This window comes from Bombus terrestris, chromosome 7 (genome assembly GCF_910591885.1).
Source record: "Bombus terrestris chromosome 7, iyBomTerr1.2, whole genome shotgun sequence".
In the NCBI taxonomy this organism is placed as follows: Eukaryota; Metazoa; Arthropoda; class Insecta; order Hymenoptera; family Apidae; genus Bombus; species Bombus terrestris.
In genome coordinates, this window is record NC_063275.1 from 24,564,890 (window position 1) to 24,582,713 (window position 17,824).

Below are 17,824 nucleotides of genomic sequence, written 5' to 3' on the forward strand. Positions count from 1 at the left end.
AAAACATCGTCGAAACGCATGCTGAAACGGTAAAACGTTTTCACAAGGGTTAAGGTAACTAGATATTTGGAATTTTTAATCAGAAATCAACAAAACGCATCGCGTTTGGTATTCCGATGGTACTGACAACTTTAAACAGTAACAAATGTTCCCATAAAGCTAACAGTGGCATCGCTACGCTCACAGATATTCGATTAAATTCATAAGAAAGTTGGCGATGTTTAATCTCACATTCGAAATAAATAATACGCGAAGGAAGATGTTATTCTTGGCGTGAAACATTGTTTCTGTAAAAAATAACGAACGCATCGTTAGGTGGTTAGCGACTGCTGTCGAGCCGGATTTTCAGAAGTCAGAACAACTTTCGATGAAAGAAAATTCCAAGGAAAACGTTGGTAAGAGCAAAATGCTGCTTACGCGGTTTCATCGGAAGACTATTGTGAGAATTGAACTCGTACGTTCTAATGATTTCTCAGAAACTAGGCGGAAACTTTCTCTTCGTAACTAATCACGTTGCCGACAAAGAATCGATGTTTCTGAGTCGATAGGAAAGTCGATATACGTGATATCTCGTTGAGAGAATAAATTTCGAGGACGATGAAGCAATATCTGTCGTGGCATGGCTCGCGAAAGTATTCGAAACACACAGACGCACTTTACGAATATATCACGTGTGTTACGTATGTTACACGAAACATTTGGAATTTCATTAACATCGTAACAACTATAATATGGTTATATTGGTAAAGTTTGAAACAAATCTGAGAATATGTGCAGAAATTGGAAAATATTCGGTACAAATATATACGTAGTACATATATTTCGTAGAGATCACAAAATCAATTATCCATTATATTAATATACCTCGATATTCGATGGGACCATATTTCACACTTATGTGCTTAAAATATCTATTTTTGTTGTATACTAATTTTTTAATAAATATATTTCTTGCAATACCTTATCTTCCAACCGATGTACATCTTCATCTCCGGATTAGTTGTAAATTTTACCGATACAATCGTGCCAGTCGTGTCTCGTTACAGTGCCAATAAAATTTCGAAATCTTTTATATGTATAAAAGTTTTATATAACTCACACAATGTACGTACGTTTAAAAGTTCAAATAGTATGCCGAGCCATTGTATACCGAATACTTTTGTGTCAAAACGTGCAAGAGAACAATTGCAAGCATATTTTGTTAAATAGCATAATAGCGTTTCGCTAATAGCGATAATCGAGTATCGATGTTTTTCAAAAAAAGAAAAATGGCATGTCGACATTAATAGAATATCATGAAGGAACGTACGTTTACTTCGTAAGCAACGAAATACACGAAGGTAATAGGCAACGTTTCTTCCAGCTTTAATACCTTTTACTCGGAAAGTATATAGAATATGGAAAACTGCTTTGTGTCAGAGTAACATACTTCTTATAAATCGCAGTCTCCCTTGATGTAGTCCACAACAGAAAATAATGACCGCGATATTTTGACTTGTTCGAGTGAAGCAACCATAAATCCACAAACGTTTTTCTCCTCAACGTAAGATCGCTGAATAAGACGATGTATAATACATTTCCATGAAATGAACACGTTCAACTATCTCTCGCGACCAATTATATCGGATTCAATTTTTAGAATGAAATGCCTGATTTTTGTTAAACCAATCCCGTTCTTATTAGATTGTGCATGTTTATGAATTTGTGGGAAATTGAAAGAAAAAAAATGCACGGAATATATAAAATGCAAAAATATTTAATAGATGAAATAAATCTCTATTTAAATTCCATATCTATAGTTAATGTTCCGTAGTATAGTATATAAAATTACAATCTAATTGTTTAATTCATTTTTAATTTTTCTATTTAACAAATACCTCGCTTCCATAGACGTTTAATACATATTTTCTCGTATCGGACACAATTCGAAATTCCTCTAAAAACGGAACACTGTACTCGCTCGATATTTTAACTTGCAAAAAAATTTGCGTCGTAGCTTGGTAAAAAATACCCGATAGATTACATTAACAACTCTATGATGCTTCGACAAAGGTGGAACGCTTTTTACAAAAAAAAAAGCAAACTATACCCTTCGTAAAGCACGCAATGAATGTCGAGGGCATCCAAAGTAAACCGTACACCTGTTTATACTTTCCAATTGCTCGTCCTCTTCTTTCTTAAAAAAGATGAAGAAGAAAACACCGTATTAGAAACAATACGTAAGCCTTCTTTTGTACAAGGCTTCGTGTCCTTCGGGAAATATCCATGCAAAAATTAAGCGAAAAAAATAGCACGCTAATTACCAACTGAATTAATACTCGACTTATTGATACGGTTAACAAACAGTCGATTACACCGGTAGGAAAACGTATTTCTACTGAATACTTGGCGATCTATACTCGCAAGTCGTGTAAAATGAAGCATAAATGACGAAGCATTCCAAATATAGACTCGCGTATCTACTCAATTTTTACGATTATTTTATCCGATGAAATGTAAGATATATGTTTGTTTACGAATCAAAAACAATCTTTGAAAGCAAACGATTATGAGCAAAATTTTATGAATATTCGCAACCAATATTCTCTCTTCAGATTCGGTAATTATCCGTATCCTTTTACATACTGCAGCAGTTTAACCTTATCTATACAATCGTCTGTGAAAAATATCTGAATTTTTATACACGGTTAGGTATATCTAATGAAAGATTTTTGAGTACCTTCGATTATAAAGAATCGTAACAAACAACACATAAATATTAGACTACCCTTTACACATGGATACTAATAACACATAAATATTAGACTATGTTCACTTATCGAAGAACTCTAACAAATTGTATCTTGTTTAATATTTCATAGAAATTATAAATAACTAGAAAGCGAAGACAGTGAAAAATATTCAGCTTATGCCAAATATCTACAGGTGTCCTGATATTTATGGCCGACAGTGCGCATAAATAAAGCAGTTATATAGAATAAAGTAACGATTAATAAAAAATAGTTACGTTGAATTAATCTGTATAAGATAGAGATTAAATAAAATTACCAAATAATCCGAGAAACTGTACATTTTGTAAATGACAAGAATACGATGACGCGCGTATAGTTAAGGGTGAAAAATATGAAATATAGGCGGTGGAATTATTTCGATATTCTAATGCAACAAATATTATGCGCCAATCGAGACTCTCTCTTTCGCGTAATCCGGTTTGAATGGATACACGAGAGATCGTAAGTACGTTGTTTTCTATCTTGTCTACCCTCTAGACGGGGCTTTCTTCTCCTCGCCCTATGCTCCAGGGCGTTAAGAGGGAATAGCACGACTATTTTCGACTCGTGGTGGTTTAAAAGCTATTTCAGTACCAAAACGTCAACTCCTTCCACCATGGAGCTCCTCGTCTCCGCCCTCTATCGTTTGCCCGACCGCTTTGTTTCTTTCCTCTGATTTCTCTTCTCCGTCCATTCGCGAGAAATATGCCCCTTTTGATACTTAAAAGTGCTAACGCTCGTGCTAACTACCTTCATCGCGCTTGTCATTGACCCTCGACTAATTCGAGTCTGCGAAAATAAATCTGCGAACGCCAACCGGGGACAAAGAGAACCGAACGAAGCAACGAACTCGCGCCAGCCATTTTGCAAATAGGACGCGCGATTTAGACGACGCAGAACTAAGATTCTGTGGAAATTGGCCGCGATGGAAAACGTTGACTCATCCTGATACTCTACTCGACTTTTCGGAATTACCCAACTTCGTAGAAAATTGTCGCGGTTTATTATTAATGGTTCGACAAAGAAAGGGGATAATTCGTTGGAATTGGAATCGAGAATCTATTCGAACTATGGTTGCTAATTTATCGTCACTCTGAAACCAGGCTTCTTGAACGATCGAACTAACACCGTTTGGTGAAATTTTACGACTCCTAGGTTACAATTTATTGCCGTTAGTAAATTCAATAGTGTGACATTATATATGTAAATTTTACGAATCGTAAGTCGACTAATTATCCGATTTGACAATTTATCGATATATTATTAGTTGATTAATTATCGTGCAAGAGTGCGTCTTCTGACTTCGTTTGAATATCTCAGTTTCCAAGACGTTACAATTTGTGAAGGGTAATGGGTGCAGTAATTCGAATATGGATCGCGTATTATTTCTAAAATAATTACTTAAAGTTGATGCATTGATTTTGCTATCGATAAACCGTATAAACGTATAAGGATATCCAGGATCATCCTATCAGAATTATCAGGAAGCTCTCAAATACCTCGAAACAAACAAATGTGAATTAACGTTATCTATAAAGAGAAAAAGAACGTGGAATATTTAGAACGACTGTTTATAGATAAAATATTCGAACAAATAAAACGATCACGTGGAAAGAAAGAAAACAGAAAATAGATAGGCGATATAAAGAGAACAAAGTGGTAAAATTGGCACAAGGAAAGAGGAAATTAAATGGTTCGCCGGCAAATGTGGGCCATTGCAATTCGAATTTGAAGAGAAATGCTGCGCGAAGAGCGGACGTCGATGTGAAAATTTAATATACATCGAACGGAACTTAACACGGTCATGGAGAATCGAAGGCATGCCCGTTATTCAAGTTCCAACAATAATCTCTGGCGGGTTAACTGGGGAAGTTCTCCGTGCGACGACTCAATACTAATACACGTAACACAACCGATCGCGGCAGGCCGCGAAATTAGTCGGTGCTAATTGCGAATGCCACGTCTGAATTACATCGGGCGATTGCACGAATATTAATTTACTCTTGTCGATGAACGCGAGCACAGACGATTATCGATTCACAGTTTACAGGGAATAGCGTATCGAATCGTTGAAAACCTCGTTGATGATTTCGGTAATTATCTCATTAACTATTATCTCATTAACTAAAAATTGTATTAATATAATAATAATAATATGTTAATAGCGACGTGTATTAGTGGGAAGAAATTCTAATGGGGATGACCAATGTAAAGCTGGTTGCTCGTTGTTAGGTACTTGATGAGATTCTCTTACTTTAGAAGCTCTGTTATTAAAACATTAACAAGATTGAATACGCTCTATTCGATATTTCGTTCATTGCTATCTATTCTGTTCGATCGTCCAATATAGCTATTCGATACTGATCGATATTTTCAATTATTCGTCTTATTCGATACGTTATTTCTCATATATTATATAAATATAATTACGTAATATAAATGATTATATAAATGCGTAAATATCTTCTTAATTTTAACGATCTTCGAGTTATTAAGATTGATAACGATTGAAATAATCGGAATATCATAAAAGAAGATCCAATGAAAAATAAAGTCGAATATACTGTTTTATAGGAATAAAATGTAAAGAGATTCAGAACTAAATATGATGTAACTTCATGCTATAAACAGAAGCGTTACGAGGATGATATACATAAAGACACTGGCCAAGTCTAATTGCACAGGAATATCGAATATACTATTATCGCTGGCCTTTGACAAGCAAGTGACATGTCACTTTAGATATCGGTTGTATGAACAGTCTTAAGTGCATACGCGGTGGCACTGTGTGATCAAAGGTAAAATTAATACGTGGATAGGTACACCGATGAATTAACCATACGCCAATTTACGTACATGATAAAACGATAAATATACCAACTTCAAAACCTTCAAAATAATAATAATAGTAATAATAATAATAATAGTAATAGTAGTACTAGCAGTAGTAGTACTATTTCTACTATTATTATTATTAATCTGCATTGCTTGAAAATAATTGCTTTCTCATTTTGAAAAATAAAATTAGCACATTTTCACAATAAAACATAAAAATTTAAATTGTCGTAGAAAGATTACAATCCTCTTCTAAAAAATCAGAAGTCAAATTTGGAGTAATCATCGCGAATAAATAGAAATAAATTTAATGCTAGGATGTATTGGCCAAAACTATGACAAAATACACAATGTACATATGTAAAAATTCATAGAAGCGGATATGAAAGGGATCCAAAATGAAAAGAAAAGTTTCATGTTTTTTTAGTTTAGATATAGTCAATTGCAGTCGCTAATACCAAAAGATAAAAACGATATTCTTTCTGTTAGGAATCTTAATTCATCCTCGATACGAATACCAAGCAACGAACGAAGTAATTGACTCTTAAAGAAGCGTTCAAACGATCAATATTATTATCAATGTTATTATCAATATTTAAAGTTCCCAAACAGTGTATTGATAATACATATTGATATATTGATATATCGATAGTCTAGAATCTAAAGTAGTACTTCTTACGTACGAGAACTTTAAATATTGATCGTCTGAACGTCAATCCTTCACTCTGCTAAGAAACTCAAAAATCATAACAAGATCGTAGACAAGTCATACGTTAAAGAAAAACAGAAGCATGCTCTTCTTAAACACTCTGCATAGTGATCGTGATATTGTCTATATAAGAGTTAAAGATCACCACTAACGTGTACAGATTTAGATCAAAGCGATCGGTATTCCTCCGGAGATCACCATAAAATACATTTCACCGTGACTCCCATAAAGGACAATGTTCTCGATTACAGTCAACGTTGCGTTCATGGCAACTTTTATGGCGGTCAGATGACCAACCATCCTACCAATAACCTTGGTAACGCCAGATGGTAATCTATCTGTGATCATACAAGGATACTATCTGCAAGGTAATACATGTGCAAAGGATTATCGTGTAACTTACGTGTTTGTCAGTCAAAAAATGTATTTTCTAAGTAAGTTTTTCTGGAAAATAGAGTTCATTGGTATATAGATAGCAGTTCCACGATGAGTAGCTTCTAAAGTTATACCATAAAGGATACTGAATCTCATTAAAAAAGATAAAAATTCGTCGAAATTGACCTGTTCTTCGTCTAAAATTGTTGTTAATATTAGTTTTAAAACTTTACCTATATAAGACACGTTCCATTTGAGTACGATATCTCTTCTATTTTAAACATCCGATACCGTTCTTCCGGAGTACACGTAATTAGTGTACGCGATATTGTATACTATGGTGGTACATAATACTTTGGAAATATTTGTTTCTTCTATATTAATTAGTTACGTTGGTCGGAAATGCAGTACGTTATCGATTACAGTACTGTCGTAGTTATTAATTCGGTTCTATCTTTCGATGTACATACTTCGTTAGTTATTAAAATAACATTTTGTGGGATTCCGATGATTGCGCTATATTATTTAAAGCTTCCTTCGGCATCGAAGTGTCATATTTTTGAAATCGTTCTCAAAAACTAGCGATGACAAAGTTGAATTCGACCGATTAAAAATTGCGATCATTTTCATAATTACTTTACTTACAGCTCTGATCAAAAATATGACATTTTAGTAGACCAGGGACGCCATAAATAATTAAAAATGGTAAATATGCATGTGGAACAAAAAGATTTGTGAGTAAACGGAGCATAATTAAATCTGATAATTGCCATATATTCTTAGGACGCTCACAGTAATGGCGGTAAAAGATTTGTATAACCATCTTACCTCGTTTGATCGTTATATTGCTTCCAATTCTATTTGTCGCGACATTTTATCGTTCAACAACACGGACACAGTCACTACAGACACAAACTATGAATTGATGTCTTTATTATGCACGATTTAAACAAATATGTTACAAAAATATTAAATTTTATTCGCTAGAAATCTCTCGACGAATCAACACAAAAAGACACTGACTAATAATTAGTGTTACGTGCCTTTTCAAGATTTTGGGGGATTTGGCGCGGTTGCAGCCCATGGAATGCTAAAGCACTCTGTTCGCGTAACAACGTCAAACGATTCAACAAAATAACTCGACGTTTAAATGAAGAAATACACAACGAGAAAGATTCACTTGAACAATAATTTATATTTAAAACTGAATTATAATAGAATAAGTACTTTGACAAAGATTTGCGTTTTAATGAAATTTACTTAGACTCTGAGCTCAGCGTGATGATTCTATGATTCAACGATTCTAACCTTTTGGGTCGCAGAGTAACCCATTTATCTGCTCGAATTTTACATGACAATCTATGACTTATTTGTTACCCAATAACACAAATTGTTATTAATAAACATTCATTTTATTGGAGTTTATAATATTAGAAAGCGAGCGATTTATGCCTTGGCAATGTTCTTTCCCATGGTAACGAAAGTAAATACAAAATTTGAAATAAATAACTTTTGTTTGTTGCCTCGGATACGCTGCTGTACAGTTAAATTCGCCGCGCTACAATTTACTTTATTATCGTACAAAATATTCAAAAGAAAGCCACAGGCCTATACCAATTCACATCGCGCGTACAGTATAATGACCGTTATGTTTACAGCACTGACAATGAATCTAGGAAAGTACTTTTATTATGTTGGTAATGATATGTTTACGGCTTACATTGAATAAAATAGTGATTTGTTTGCGGCATTTTTGTGAGCTGAGAAAAGAAATAAATGGGCGTGTAGAAAAGAAATTTCTAATTTCTATATTATCGTGAAATGGAAACGAGTACCGAGCAAACTCCCGCAACTACGGAAACCGCTTCTAATAATGAGCAGGAACACAATGAAGAGGGCATGGAAGAAACTGAAGATTACAGTTTCGATGGTGAAGATTATAGGCATTTCGTACCACGGGGTCGAGGAGGGTTTAGGTGCGTTATAGTTTCTCTTAACATTTCATACGTCCCTCTGATTAATTACCGAAAATACCAAATAGAAAAGTAAGGTTAGGTTGTCCCCCTCACGATACTTTTACCTTACCCCTTATATATGTTTGACCGAAACGATCAAACTTCATATTACCATGAGTTCCTTACACTTTTAATGCTATGGAAACACGACTATTGTTTCTACTTACGCTCCTGTACGATGAAATGATTTACCCATAATTATTTGATACATTGTTTGATTTGTTTCGTGAACTTACTGTTGTAATGAAGTTTTCATTTGTGAATATTAATCGTTTTTTTGTCACGTAGTTATCGTAACATGAAAAAAGGTAAATAATACCTTGGAGAATATTTGTAATGTTTCTTATTAAGAATTATATAAATGATTTGTATGTCATACATAGATGATTTTTACGTGTCATTGCTCTGTCCAAATTTCTTTGTTAAATGTAAAATTAGTATGAAAAGAAACGAAGATGCTGAAGATGTCTACGATTGGGTAAATGATTCAGACGTATGGTACGTAAAGTACATAGTCACGACATATAACAATAATTTAAGGGATCGTGGCAGAGGTGGGTTTGATTTTCCCATGAGAGGTGGACCTCCAAGATTTAGAGGAAGAGGATTTGGACCTAGAGGACCAATGTTTCGTGGAGCAAATAATGGATTTCCGTTTGAGGGACCTCCTAGGCCAAATTGTCCACCGGGTCCAGCAGGACCACGTTTCCGGGGACCTCCGCCGTTTGATCCTAGTTGGGGACCTATGGGGCCACCAAATCTGATGGGACCGCCAAATCTTATGGGACCTCCAGGAATGGTAATTATCGTTTAATCTATGTCAATATGTGTCATTTTTTCAGTAAAATGATTACATATAATTTAACTTTATATGTAATTAGCCACCACCACACATGATGAATGGCCCAATTGGGACAGGTCCTGGACCTTATGGACCACCTCCTGGGATGGGACCACCCAATATGAATAACGTAAATTTTGATTTACAGAAACATAGAGCGACATGTAAATATCTTGTTCTAACACTTGGAACTTTGTTATAGATTCCAGGTCAACAGCAGCCCCCGCAACAACAGGCACAACAAGCAAACATTCCAGGCTTAGATCTCAATGGAGAGGTATGGGTAGAAACAAAAACACCGGATGGCAAATCATATTATTATAACATTCGTACAAGGGAAACTACATGGACAAAACCAGAGGGACCAAATGTTAAGGTCATGGTGCAAGATCAGGTCGGTTAAATTCCATTATAGATTTCTATTATTAAAAGCTGTGTGATTATATATAAATAGAATATTTTTGTATTGTACAATGTTAATTCTTATTACAGTTAGAACAACTGGTGCATGGAGCGTCTAAACAAACAACCCCAACTGGCACTCCCACTTCTACGGCTACTACTCCTAATCAAATTAATGAAAATAGGGTGTCTCAAAGTAGCGAACAATCTTCAACAAATAATGCAGATGCTATCAGTCAACTTAGTACTGCTCCACCTGGTACAGGGCCACCTCCTACACTTGGTGAAACACCAGATATGAATGCACAACCAACTGACACAACACAAGCAAACGGTATAATATGTTAATTTTGGTTCGAAAAATTAAAATTAACGCATATAATAATTTAATAAAAGTATTATAATATTATACTTTCTATACAGGTACAACACCCACAACTGTAACTAGTACCCCAACTATGAATACCCCAGCAGTAAATACAAATATGATGCAACCTCCTCCTAATATGATACCTATGCAACACAGGATGCCAAATCAATTTGGTGGTCCAATTGCAACACAATTTGGAGCAGCACCTTTTGGTATGCCACCGCCAGGGTTCCAGCCTTTTGGAGGTTATGGTCCACCACAAGCAAATTGGGGTAATATGATGTATATATAGATATACGCACATAAAAATATAACTATTTTTTATGACAAAAAAATATTCATATTAGGTATGCCACAAATGCCACATGGAGTCATGGCTCCACAAGCTCCAGCAGAAGATCCTGCTATATTAGCTCAGTTGGATCAGGAACTAGTAGCATCTGCTATGGTATGGACGGAACATCGTGCTCCGGATGGAAGATTATATTATTATAATAGTAAAGCTGGAGAATCTGTTTGGGAAAAGCCACAAGCACTAAAGGATCTTGAAAGTATGTCTTTAATATAATGTATAACATAAATTTAGAAACAAGATAAACAATATAAAAAATTATTTATCATTATCGCTAGATGCAAAATTAGCGCTACGGCAAAAAGCAGAAGAAGCAGCTGCCATCTCTACGAACACCGCCGTGACTACTTCCACCGTTACTAGTAACAATGTAACTACAGAAGCCACAAAACAAGAAAAACCTCAAGAAAGTAATCACGAAACCAAAGATAGTGTAAAGGAAACAGACGCTAATAAACCGAAAAAAGAGGAAACAGCGCCTAAAGAAGCTGCCAAACCTCAAGACAAATCTAGACCAATCTCTAGTACACCAGTACCTGGAACTCCTTGGTACAGAATTAATTTACTACTTTTTACGATGCTTGGGCAAAATTTAAATTTAAATTTTGTTTACTAGGTGTGTTGTTTGGACGGGCGATGGACGCGTATTCTTTTATAATCCCTCATCGCGTATTTCTGTCTGGGAAAGACCAGATGATCTCATTGGTCGTCAGGATGTCGATAAGATGGTATCTACTCCGCCAGATGCAGTGGTAGCTACGAAACCAACGCGTCAATCAGATACAAGTGAAAGCAGTGATGATGAACAACCAATACCAGCAAAAAAGATGAAACAGGATGATACAAAAAGTAAATTATACTACGCTCATAACTGTGTACTGTATTTAAAAAATGTACGTATTAATAAAATTACCATATTTCCTGTTTTAGCCACAGCGCCAAAAGAAGAGGAGGAAAAAGAGAATAAAAAAACTATCGATATCGGAAAGGAGGCTGCAATAGAGGCAGAAGTACGAGCTGCTAGAGAAAGGGCAATTGTTCCTTTGGAGACAAGAATTAAATCATTTAGGGATATGCTTGCAGAAAAAGATGTAAACAAGTATAAATTGATAAGTAACATTAATAAGAAATAAAATTTATTTAATTGAAATAATCGTTCTTGGTAGGTATCCGCGTTTAGTACTTGGGAAAAGGAGCTTCACAAAATTGTATTTGACCCCCGATACTTACTTTTAACATCGAAGGAGAGAAAACAAGTTTTCGAGAAGTACGTAAAGGAGAGGGCGGAAGAAGAGAGGCGGGAAAAGAGGAACAAAATGAAGGAACGAAAAGAACAATTTCAAAAATTGCTAGAAGAAGCTGGTCTTCATGGAAAGTACGTAATGGCTTTAAAAGATTCTTTAAAATTTTAGAAAAAAGTAAAATGTTTTTAATTTTTTTTTTTTTTTTTTTTTTTTTTACAATTTAGATCTTCATTTAGTGATTTTGCTCAAAAACATGGGCGTGATGAACGGTTTAAGAATGTAGAAAAGATGCGTGAACGGGAGAGCCTATTCAACGAATATCTGCTGGAAGTGCGAAAGAAGGAAAAAGAGGAAAAAACAGCAAAACGAGAACAGGTATTTTCATTTTATTAACATCATTGATCTTGTTGCAATGAAAATATTACTTTTCAGGATTCGTGCTACAATATCAAAATCTTAATTGAAACAATATAAATTCACCTTCAGACATTCACTACCTTAATCAATACCATAAATAAGAAAAAATCCTATAAATATTATTTCATTCACGCGATAAAAGAACATAACAATTTTTTTAAATATGTGAGAATTAAGGTACTTGTACTAAATTTTTTTTTAACTATATAATATGCAATATCGATGCTTTGAAATGTTTTAAAATATTTAAGGATATCTTGTACGTTTCTGTGTACCTCAATTCTCCAGATATATCAAAGTATCATAAAAGAAAAGTTCTTTTGGAATAAATCCATTAAACCTTTCCCTCTTCCACGCCAAATCTCATTTTCATATATACATCCTCCATTTCGTTCTGGGAAATCATAATATCAACGAAGAGAATATCAAATGAAAACATATAATATATAATATATTCGCGATAAGTTATATAAAACCTGAATAAGTCTTTATTCAGCACCAAAATTTCTATTGTTTTACTGTTTGAAAAAGATACAATATGTGATGATACATAAATGAATAATAAATAAAATCTTAAATTAGATAGGATATAATGCATAATAAATTTATATTTTCAGCAATAATTAATCATTCTTTCAGGTTCTATAGGTATGTTACTATTTTGTTCCACTTGTAAGATTTATCTAATATGAATTCCTAAATTAATGGCTGAAGAACACATACCAGGAGAAGTTTCTCTAATAATTCTCTACTCCAGTAGATTTTCTCGATAGACAAAAGTTTTGTAGCTGTAAGATGGGAGATGTAGAGAATAAAATCTTAGTATGTGACGGTTCCTTATATACTTATGTGTTCTGAACTCTCCACTTCAGTCAGGAGGCAGGCAGGACAGGTTCCGTATGTGGAGTGGCTTGGTTCTGAAGCTGGTTGGTGGCATGGATGATGTCATCTACCATCCCCACCTACACTGCGTGGCACAGTTGGCACACCCTCGCGCGCCGCATTCTTTACTCCAAAGCAGAGTCATGAGAATGAACGAACTCGGTATTTGTATATTACTCGTAATCCTCGTTACTTCAAAAGATTAACTTTTCCCCAAAAATCAAAACCAATTTCAAAGAAATTGAATCTATTATCAGCAAAAATAAGATGTCAACACCCCAATGGTAGCATCAATTCCAAAATCATATTTGTAGATTTTGTTCTGTTTTCTGGAGATAAAGAACCGTTATTTATTTTGAGAAACAAAAGCTACCAATCTATTTCATAATCGATGTATCAACATAAGAACAAATTCATTTTTTCCTTGCACTTTATTTTACATCTAGTAAAGTTTCATCGAGTTTGTTTATACGAGGGGCCTCGATAAATAAAAAAGGGAAAAGTTCGAACGAAATATCAATCTTTTTGGTAATTGTTCTTATGTCAATACATAATATATTAAAGTTTAAATACAAAGAAAAAACCAGAACCTACATCAGAAATTAATAGAGTAATTGGTGTCAAAGTATTTCTTCTTTTATTGCTATCTTTTTAAATTATTACAAAAAATTTTTTTTTCTCACTAAATGCAATATAAGTATTTTTGTTTAAAATTTAATATATTTGAAGCAACATGAGATGAGTATATTGAAATGATAGAATGAGTGTGCTTTCATGAAATTTGGTTTGTATTCTTCAGAGAACCTTGACTGCTTTTGTCGTAAAAATATTAGAAGTGGACATTGCAACTCTATTGTGTTTAAATAAAAATTAGACAATTGTGGCACAAATTTTTTACTACCTTAAAATTGTATAGGATCGGGATCCGAGTAATAACTATAATAAAAAATTCAAGACCAAAATGTGCCAGCAACTCTGAACTCTAACTCAACTTTTCATTGTGAAATAGATGTGTATAAGTTTAGATAAATAAAATAACAGATTATTATCATTATATTGAAACCATAGGTCGTTCACAAATTACGTAATGGGAATTTGAAATAAACAAGTTGAATATTGTTATTATTTTTTATTTTGATAATATATTTAGAAGTAAAGGAACCAGAGACATATAAAATCTTTAAATGAACTAATTCATTAGTTATAGAGTATTTTATAGTAATAAAATCCAAGCATTTTTGAAATAGTTTAGAATTGTATTCATGAAAAACATGAAAGATTAAGTTTCATTAAAAATTGTTCTATTCCTTATATTAAAAATTGTATTACTATTCCATTATTTTATAGTTACTACTCCATTCACGAAACATCATATAATTCTTGAATAAGACCAATAAGAAATAAAGATTTATATATATTTTGGGCAAATACCGTGGAATAGTTAGTAAAAGTAAAACCTCGTTTCGTAATTTGAACGGCTAAGAACTTTTAATCTTTTCAAAATCTCGTGACAATATACTAACGCATCTTTTCTTTTCAGCAAGGGCAGCAGATAAAAATTTATCCGTTTTATATCCCGTCTCATCATTAAATAATAACATACTTTTTTCTTTCTATTTTTACATTTCAATGTCATATTTTCTTATATTTCGTATCGCAATATGCAAAGTATTTAATGATGATTCGGTTAAGCAAATAATTATTTTTACAGCTATAATGATTATAATTTTTTTCAGCAAAACTGACCAGCTTATTTCATTAAAAATTCCAACAAGTAGAGCCCTTAACGTTGTGATACCTCCTGACACGAACGAATGACATGAATGACTATTTCTTCTACCCCTAACGAAATGTAGTTTGAAAACCAATAAAAAGGTTTGCAAGTTGACATAGTTTGATCCACATTACAAGCCATAAATTTTTATAGACACCTATATATTATACATACATATTTATATATATAATAATAATATAAACTAATTGTAATGTGGCTGAACGTGTATTCATTGGTTGGAAATTCTTAAGCGTGCATGATAAAACTGAAACAAGCAAAAAAAGATAAATAATTCAATAAATAAATAAGAAAATCAATTTTAAGCCAGAATTGTACAAATAGAGTGTAAGCAAGGGCTGATTATTCTTCAATGATGAAAACTGTTATGGTAAATGCGTTTCAGGTGAAAAAGGAATTCATAGCGATGCTACGTGAACACAAAGACATCGACAGACATTCGCATTGGAGCGATTGTAAGAAAAAGTTGGAATCAGATTGGAGGTACAGAGTCGTAGAGTCAGCAAGCACGAGGGAAGATTGGTTTAGGGATTACATTCGTATGCTAAAGGAGGAGAGGAAAAAGGAAAAGGAGAAAGACAAAGACCACCGGCACAGAGATAAAGATCATCACAAGTCGGAGAAGAAAGATAGGGACCGAAAGGATGTTGATAAGTACAAGGATAAATCGTCAAAGGATCGGGTTGATAAGGACAGTTCGAAGGATAAAAAACGCAGGAGCGAAGCAACTTCGGAGGAAAATGGCAAGGAAAAAAAGGAGGCAGTGGCAGAGAAGGAAAGCGGAGAAATCGAAGATAACGATGAAAAACCATCAAAAAAGGAGAACGATGTAAGCGGTCTAACTTTTTCAGCTAATTAAAATTACTTTTTTTTTTGGAAATTTACGTATCTCTTCCTTGTTCAGAAGGAGAACACGGAAGACCAATCTGATTCAGAAGAAGACCGTGAGAAACAGAAACGAGAACGTGAAAGAAGAGCAGAAGCCAGTCTTCGTGAGAGAGAAAGAGAAGTTCAGAGGACTCTTGCTACGCATCTTCGTGATAGAGATAAGGAAAGGCAGCACCATCGTCATACAGAGGCAGTACAGCACTTTAGTGCACTTCTTGCAGACTTGGTATGTATCTTTTCTACGTAATTTATGATGAACTTTAATGAATCCAGTGCGCTTAATAGGCCACCTACATTTGCAGGTAAGGAATGGTGACTTAGCATGGCGGGAAGCGAAACGACAATTGAGGAAAGATCATAGATGGGAATTAGCTGAAAGTTTAGATCGCGAGGAAAAAGAAAGACTATTTAACGAACACATAGAACAGCTTAGTCGTAAGAAACGTGATAAGTTCCGCGAGCTACTTGACGAAGTAGGCGCTTCTACGGAACTTACCGCTTCATGGAGAGATATTAAAAAATCATTAAAAGACGATCCTAGATATCTTAAATTTTCATCTAGTGATCGGGTACGTAATTTATTTAAAACTATATAGGAATCTAAATTATAAATCACTTTCTTCCACTACTGTATGATGTACTATAATTATTTCTTTTCTTTGCAGAAATGCGAAAAAGAATTCAAAGAGTACATTAAAGATAAACTTGTTGCGGCCAAAGCCGATTTTAGGGAACTTCTTCAAGTATGTTAAGAATATATTATCATTTCCGTTTTTACTATTATGCAACATGTCTTAGAAGTTGATCGCTTAATAAATTTGAGTAAATGTCAATGTTTTAGGAAACAAAACTTATCACTGATAAAACATATAAAAAAGTACAAGAAAATAGTGCACATTTAGCCGAAATTGAAGAAATTTTAAGAAAAGATCGAAGATTTCTCGTATTGGAAGCAGCCGCTGCTGAACGAACGCGACTGTTAATGGGATATTTAGAAGAATTGGCACGTAGGGGTCCACCGCCACCACCTACTGCCTCAGAACCTTCAAGAAGACCAACCACAAAGTAAATATCGTCTCCAATGAAGCAAGAGAGATGTCTGTATGTGTTTGAATTTGCGGAATCTATTTTTGTTCTAGCTAACGCAGCCCGCATCAAAGCATGGTATATATATGGTGTCCAAATAACAAATCAATGATTGAATTTATAGCTGTAGTTGAATTGAAGTACTTTACACACGAGATGATTATCGCCTGTAATTATAGGAATCAATAAAAATAACGCCAATTCCACACAGCTAAAAATGTGTGTCATACTGTAAAGATGCCATAGTGTAAGCATATCATATCATTATTTGTTGAATTACGTTAAAGTAGACGTTAGTTAATGAAAGAATTAGTAATATTACATAATAATATCATAAAGTACGAATTTTATACATATTTTATCTAGGTTTGTTAGATAAGCACTCCATTACGAATATTTTGTATGAAAATTACATGAGAATTATAATAACCAGTGTTTATTGCATTCACGACTAGTTTAAAATCATGCGCAGTGAATTTCTATAAACCGATGTTAAAATATAATAGCTTAAAAAAATGTTAATCATTATATCTAAAACAAAAAAAAAAGTGTAACATACGACAATCATACATAGTAATTTTTTGACGGAATATAATTCGGAAATTATATTTTCAATGTTCGAATTATTTTTCTTATGCAGCTCTATTGCATCATGTGAAACGTAAGTATCTTGCAAAATATTCTCAATATTTAAAAACATTTATTTTAAAGAAATCATAATGAATCTTATAAATACAAAAAATTTTAGATGTCGTTTACAATCACAATTATTTACCATTTATTTATGTGGCATTTTTACGGTACGGAATTCCTAATCTCATGAAAGAGATATTAGGAAAATATAT

General features: G+C 33.7%; 1 protein-coding gene across 3 annotated transcripts; it reads left to right on the plus strand.

Annotated features, from left to right (window-relative positions):
- The first annotated feature begins 8,381 nt into the window (after positions 1-8,381).
- On the plus strand, positions 8,382-17,197 carry LOC100643935 (transcription elongation regulator 1). 3 transcript variants are annotated; one of them, XM_020863885.2, is made up of 18 exons: positions 8,382-8,666; positions 9,246-9,504; positions 9,587-9,676; positions 9,749-9,940; positions 10,039-10,282; positions 10,372-10,590; positions 10,666-10,869; positions 10,949-11,219; positions 11,287-11,519; positions 11,601-11,761; positions 11,837-12,045; positions 12,139-12,289; positions 15,391-15,834; positions 15,910-16,119; positions 16,196-16,462; positions 16,559-16,636; positions 16,735-16,958; positions 17,033-17,197. In XM_020863885.2, exons 1-18 carry the CDS (start codon positions 8,512-8,514, stop codon positions 17,034-17,036), a joined length of 3,615 nt encoding a protein of 1,204 aa, XP_020719544.1. In that variant the 5' UTR covers positions 8,382-8,511; the 3' UTR covers positions 17,037-17,197. The 3 variants fall into 3 exon arrangements, with proteins under 3 accessions (XP_020719544.1, XP_048263118.1, XP_048263119.1); XM_048407161.1 differs by having other exon boundaries at positions 9,258-9,504; XM_048407162.1 differs by lacking the exon at positions 9,587-9,676.
- The last annotated feature ends 627 nt before the right edge of the window (positions 17,198-17,824 follow it).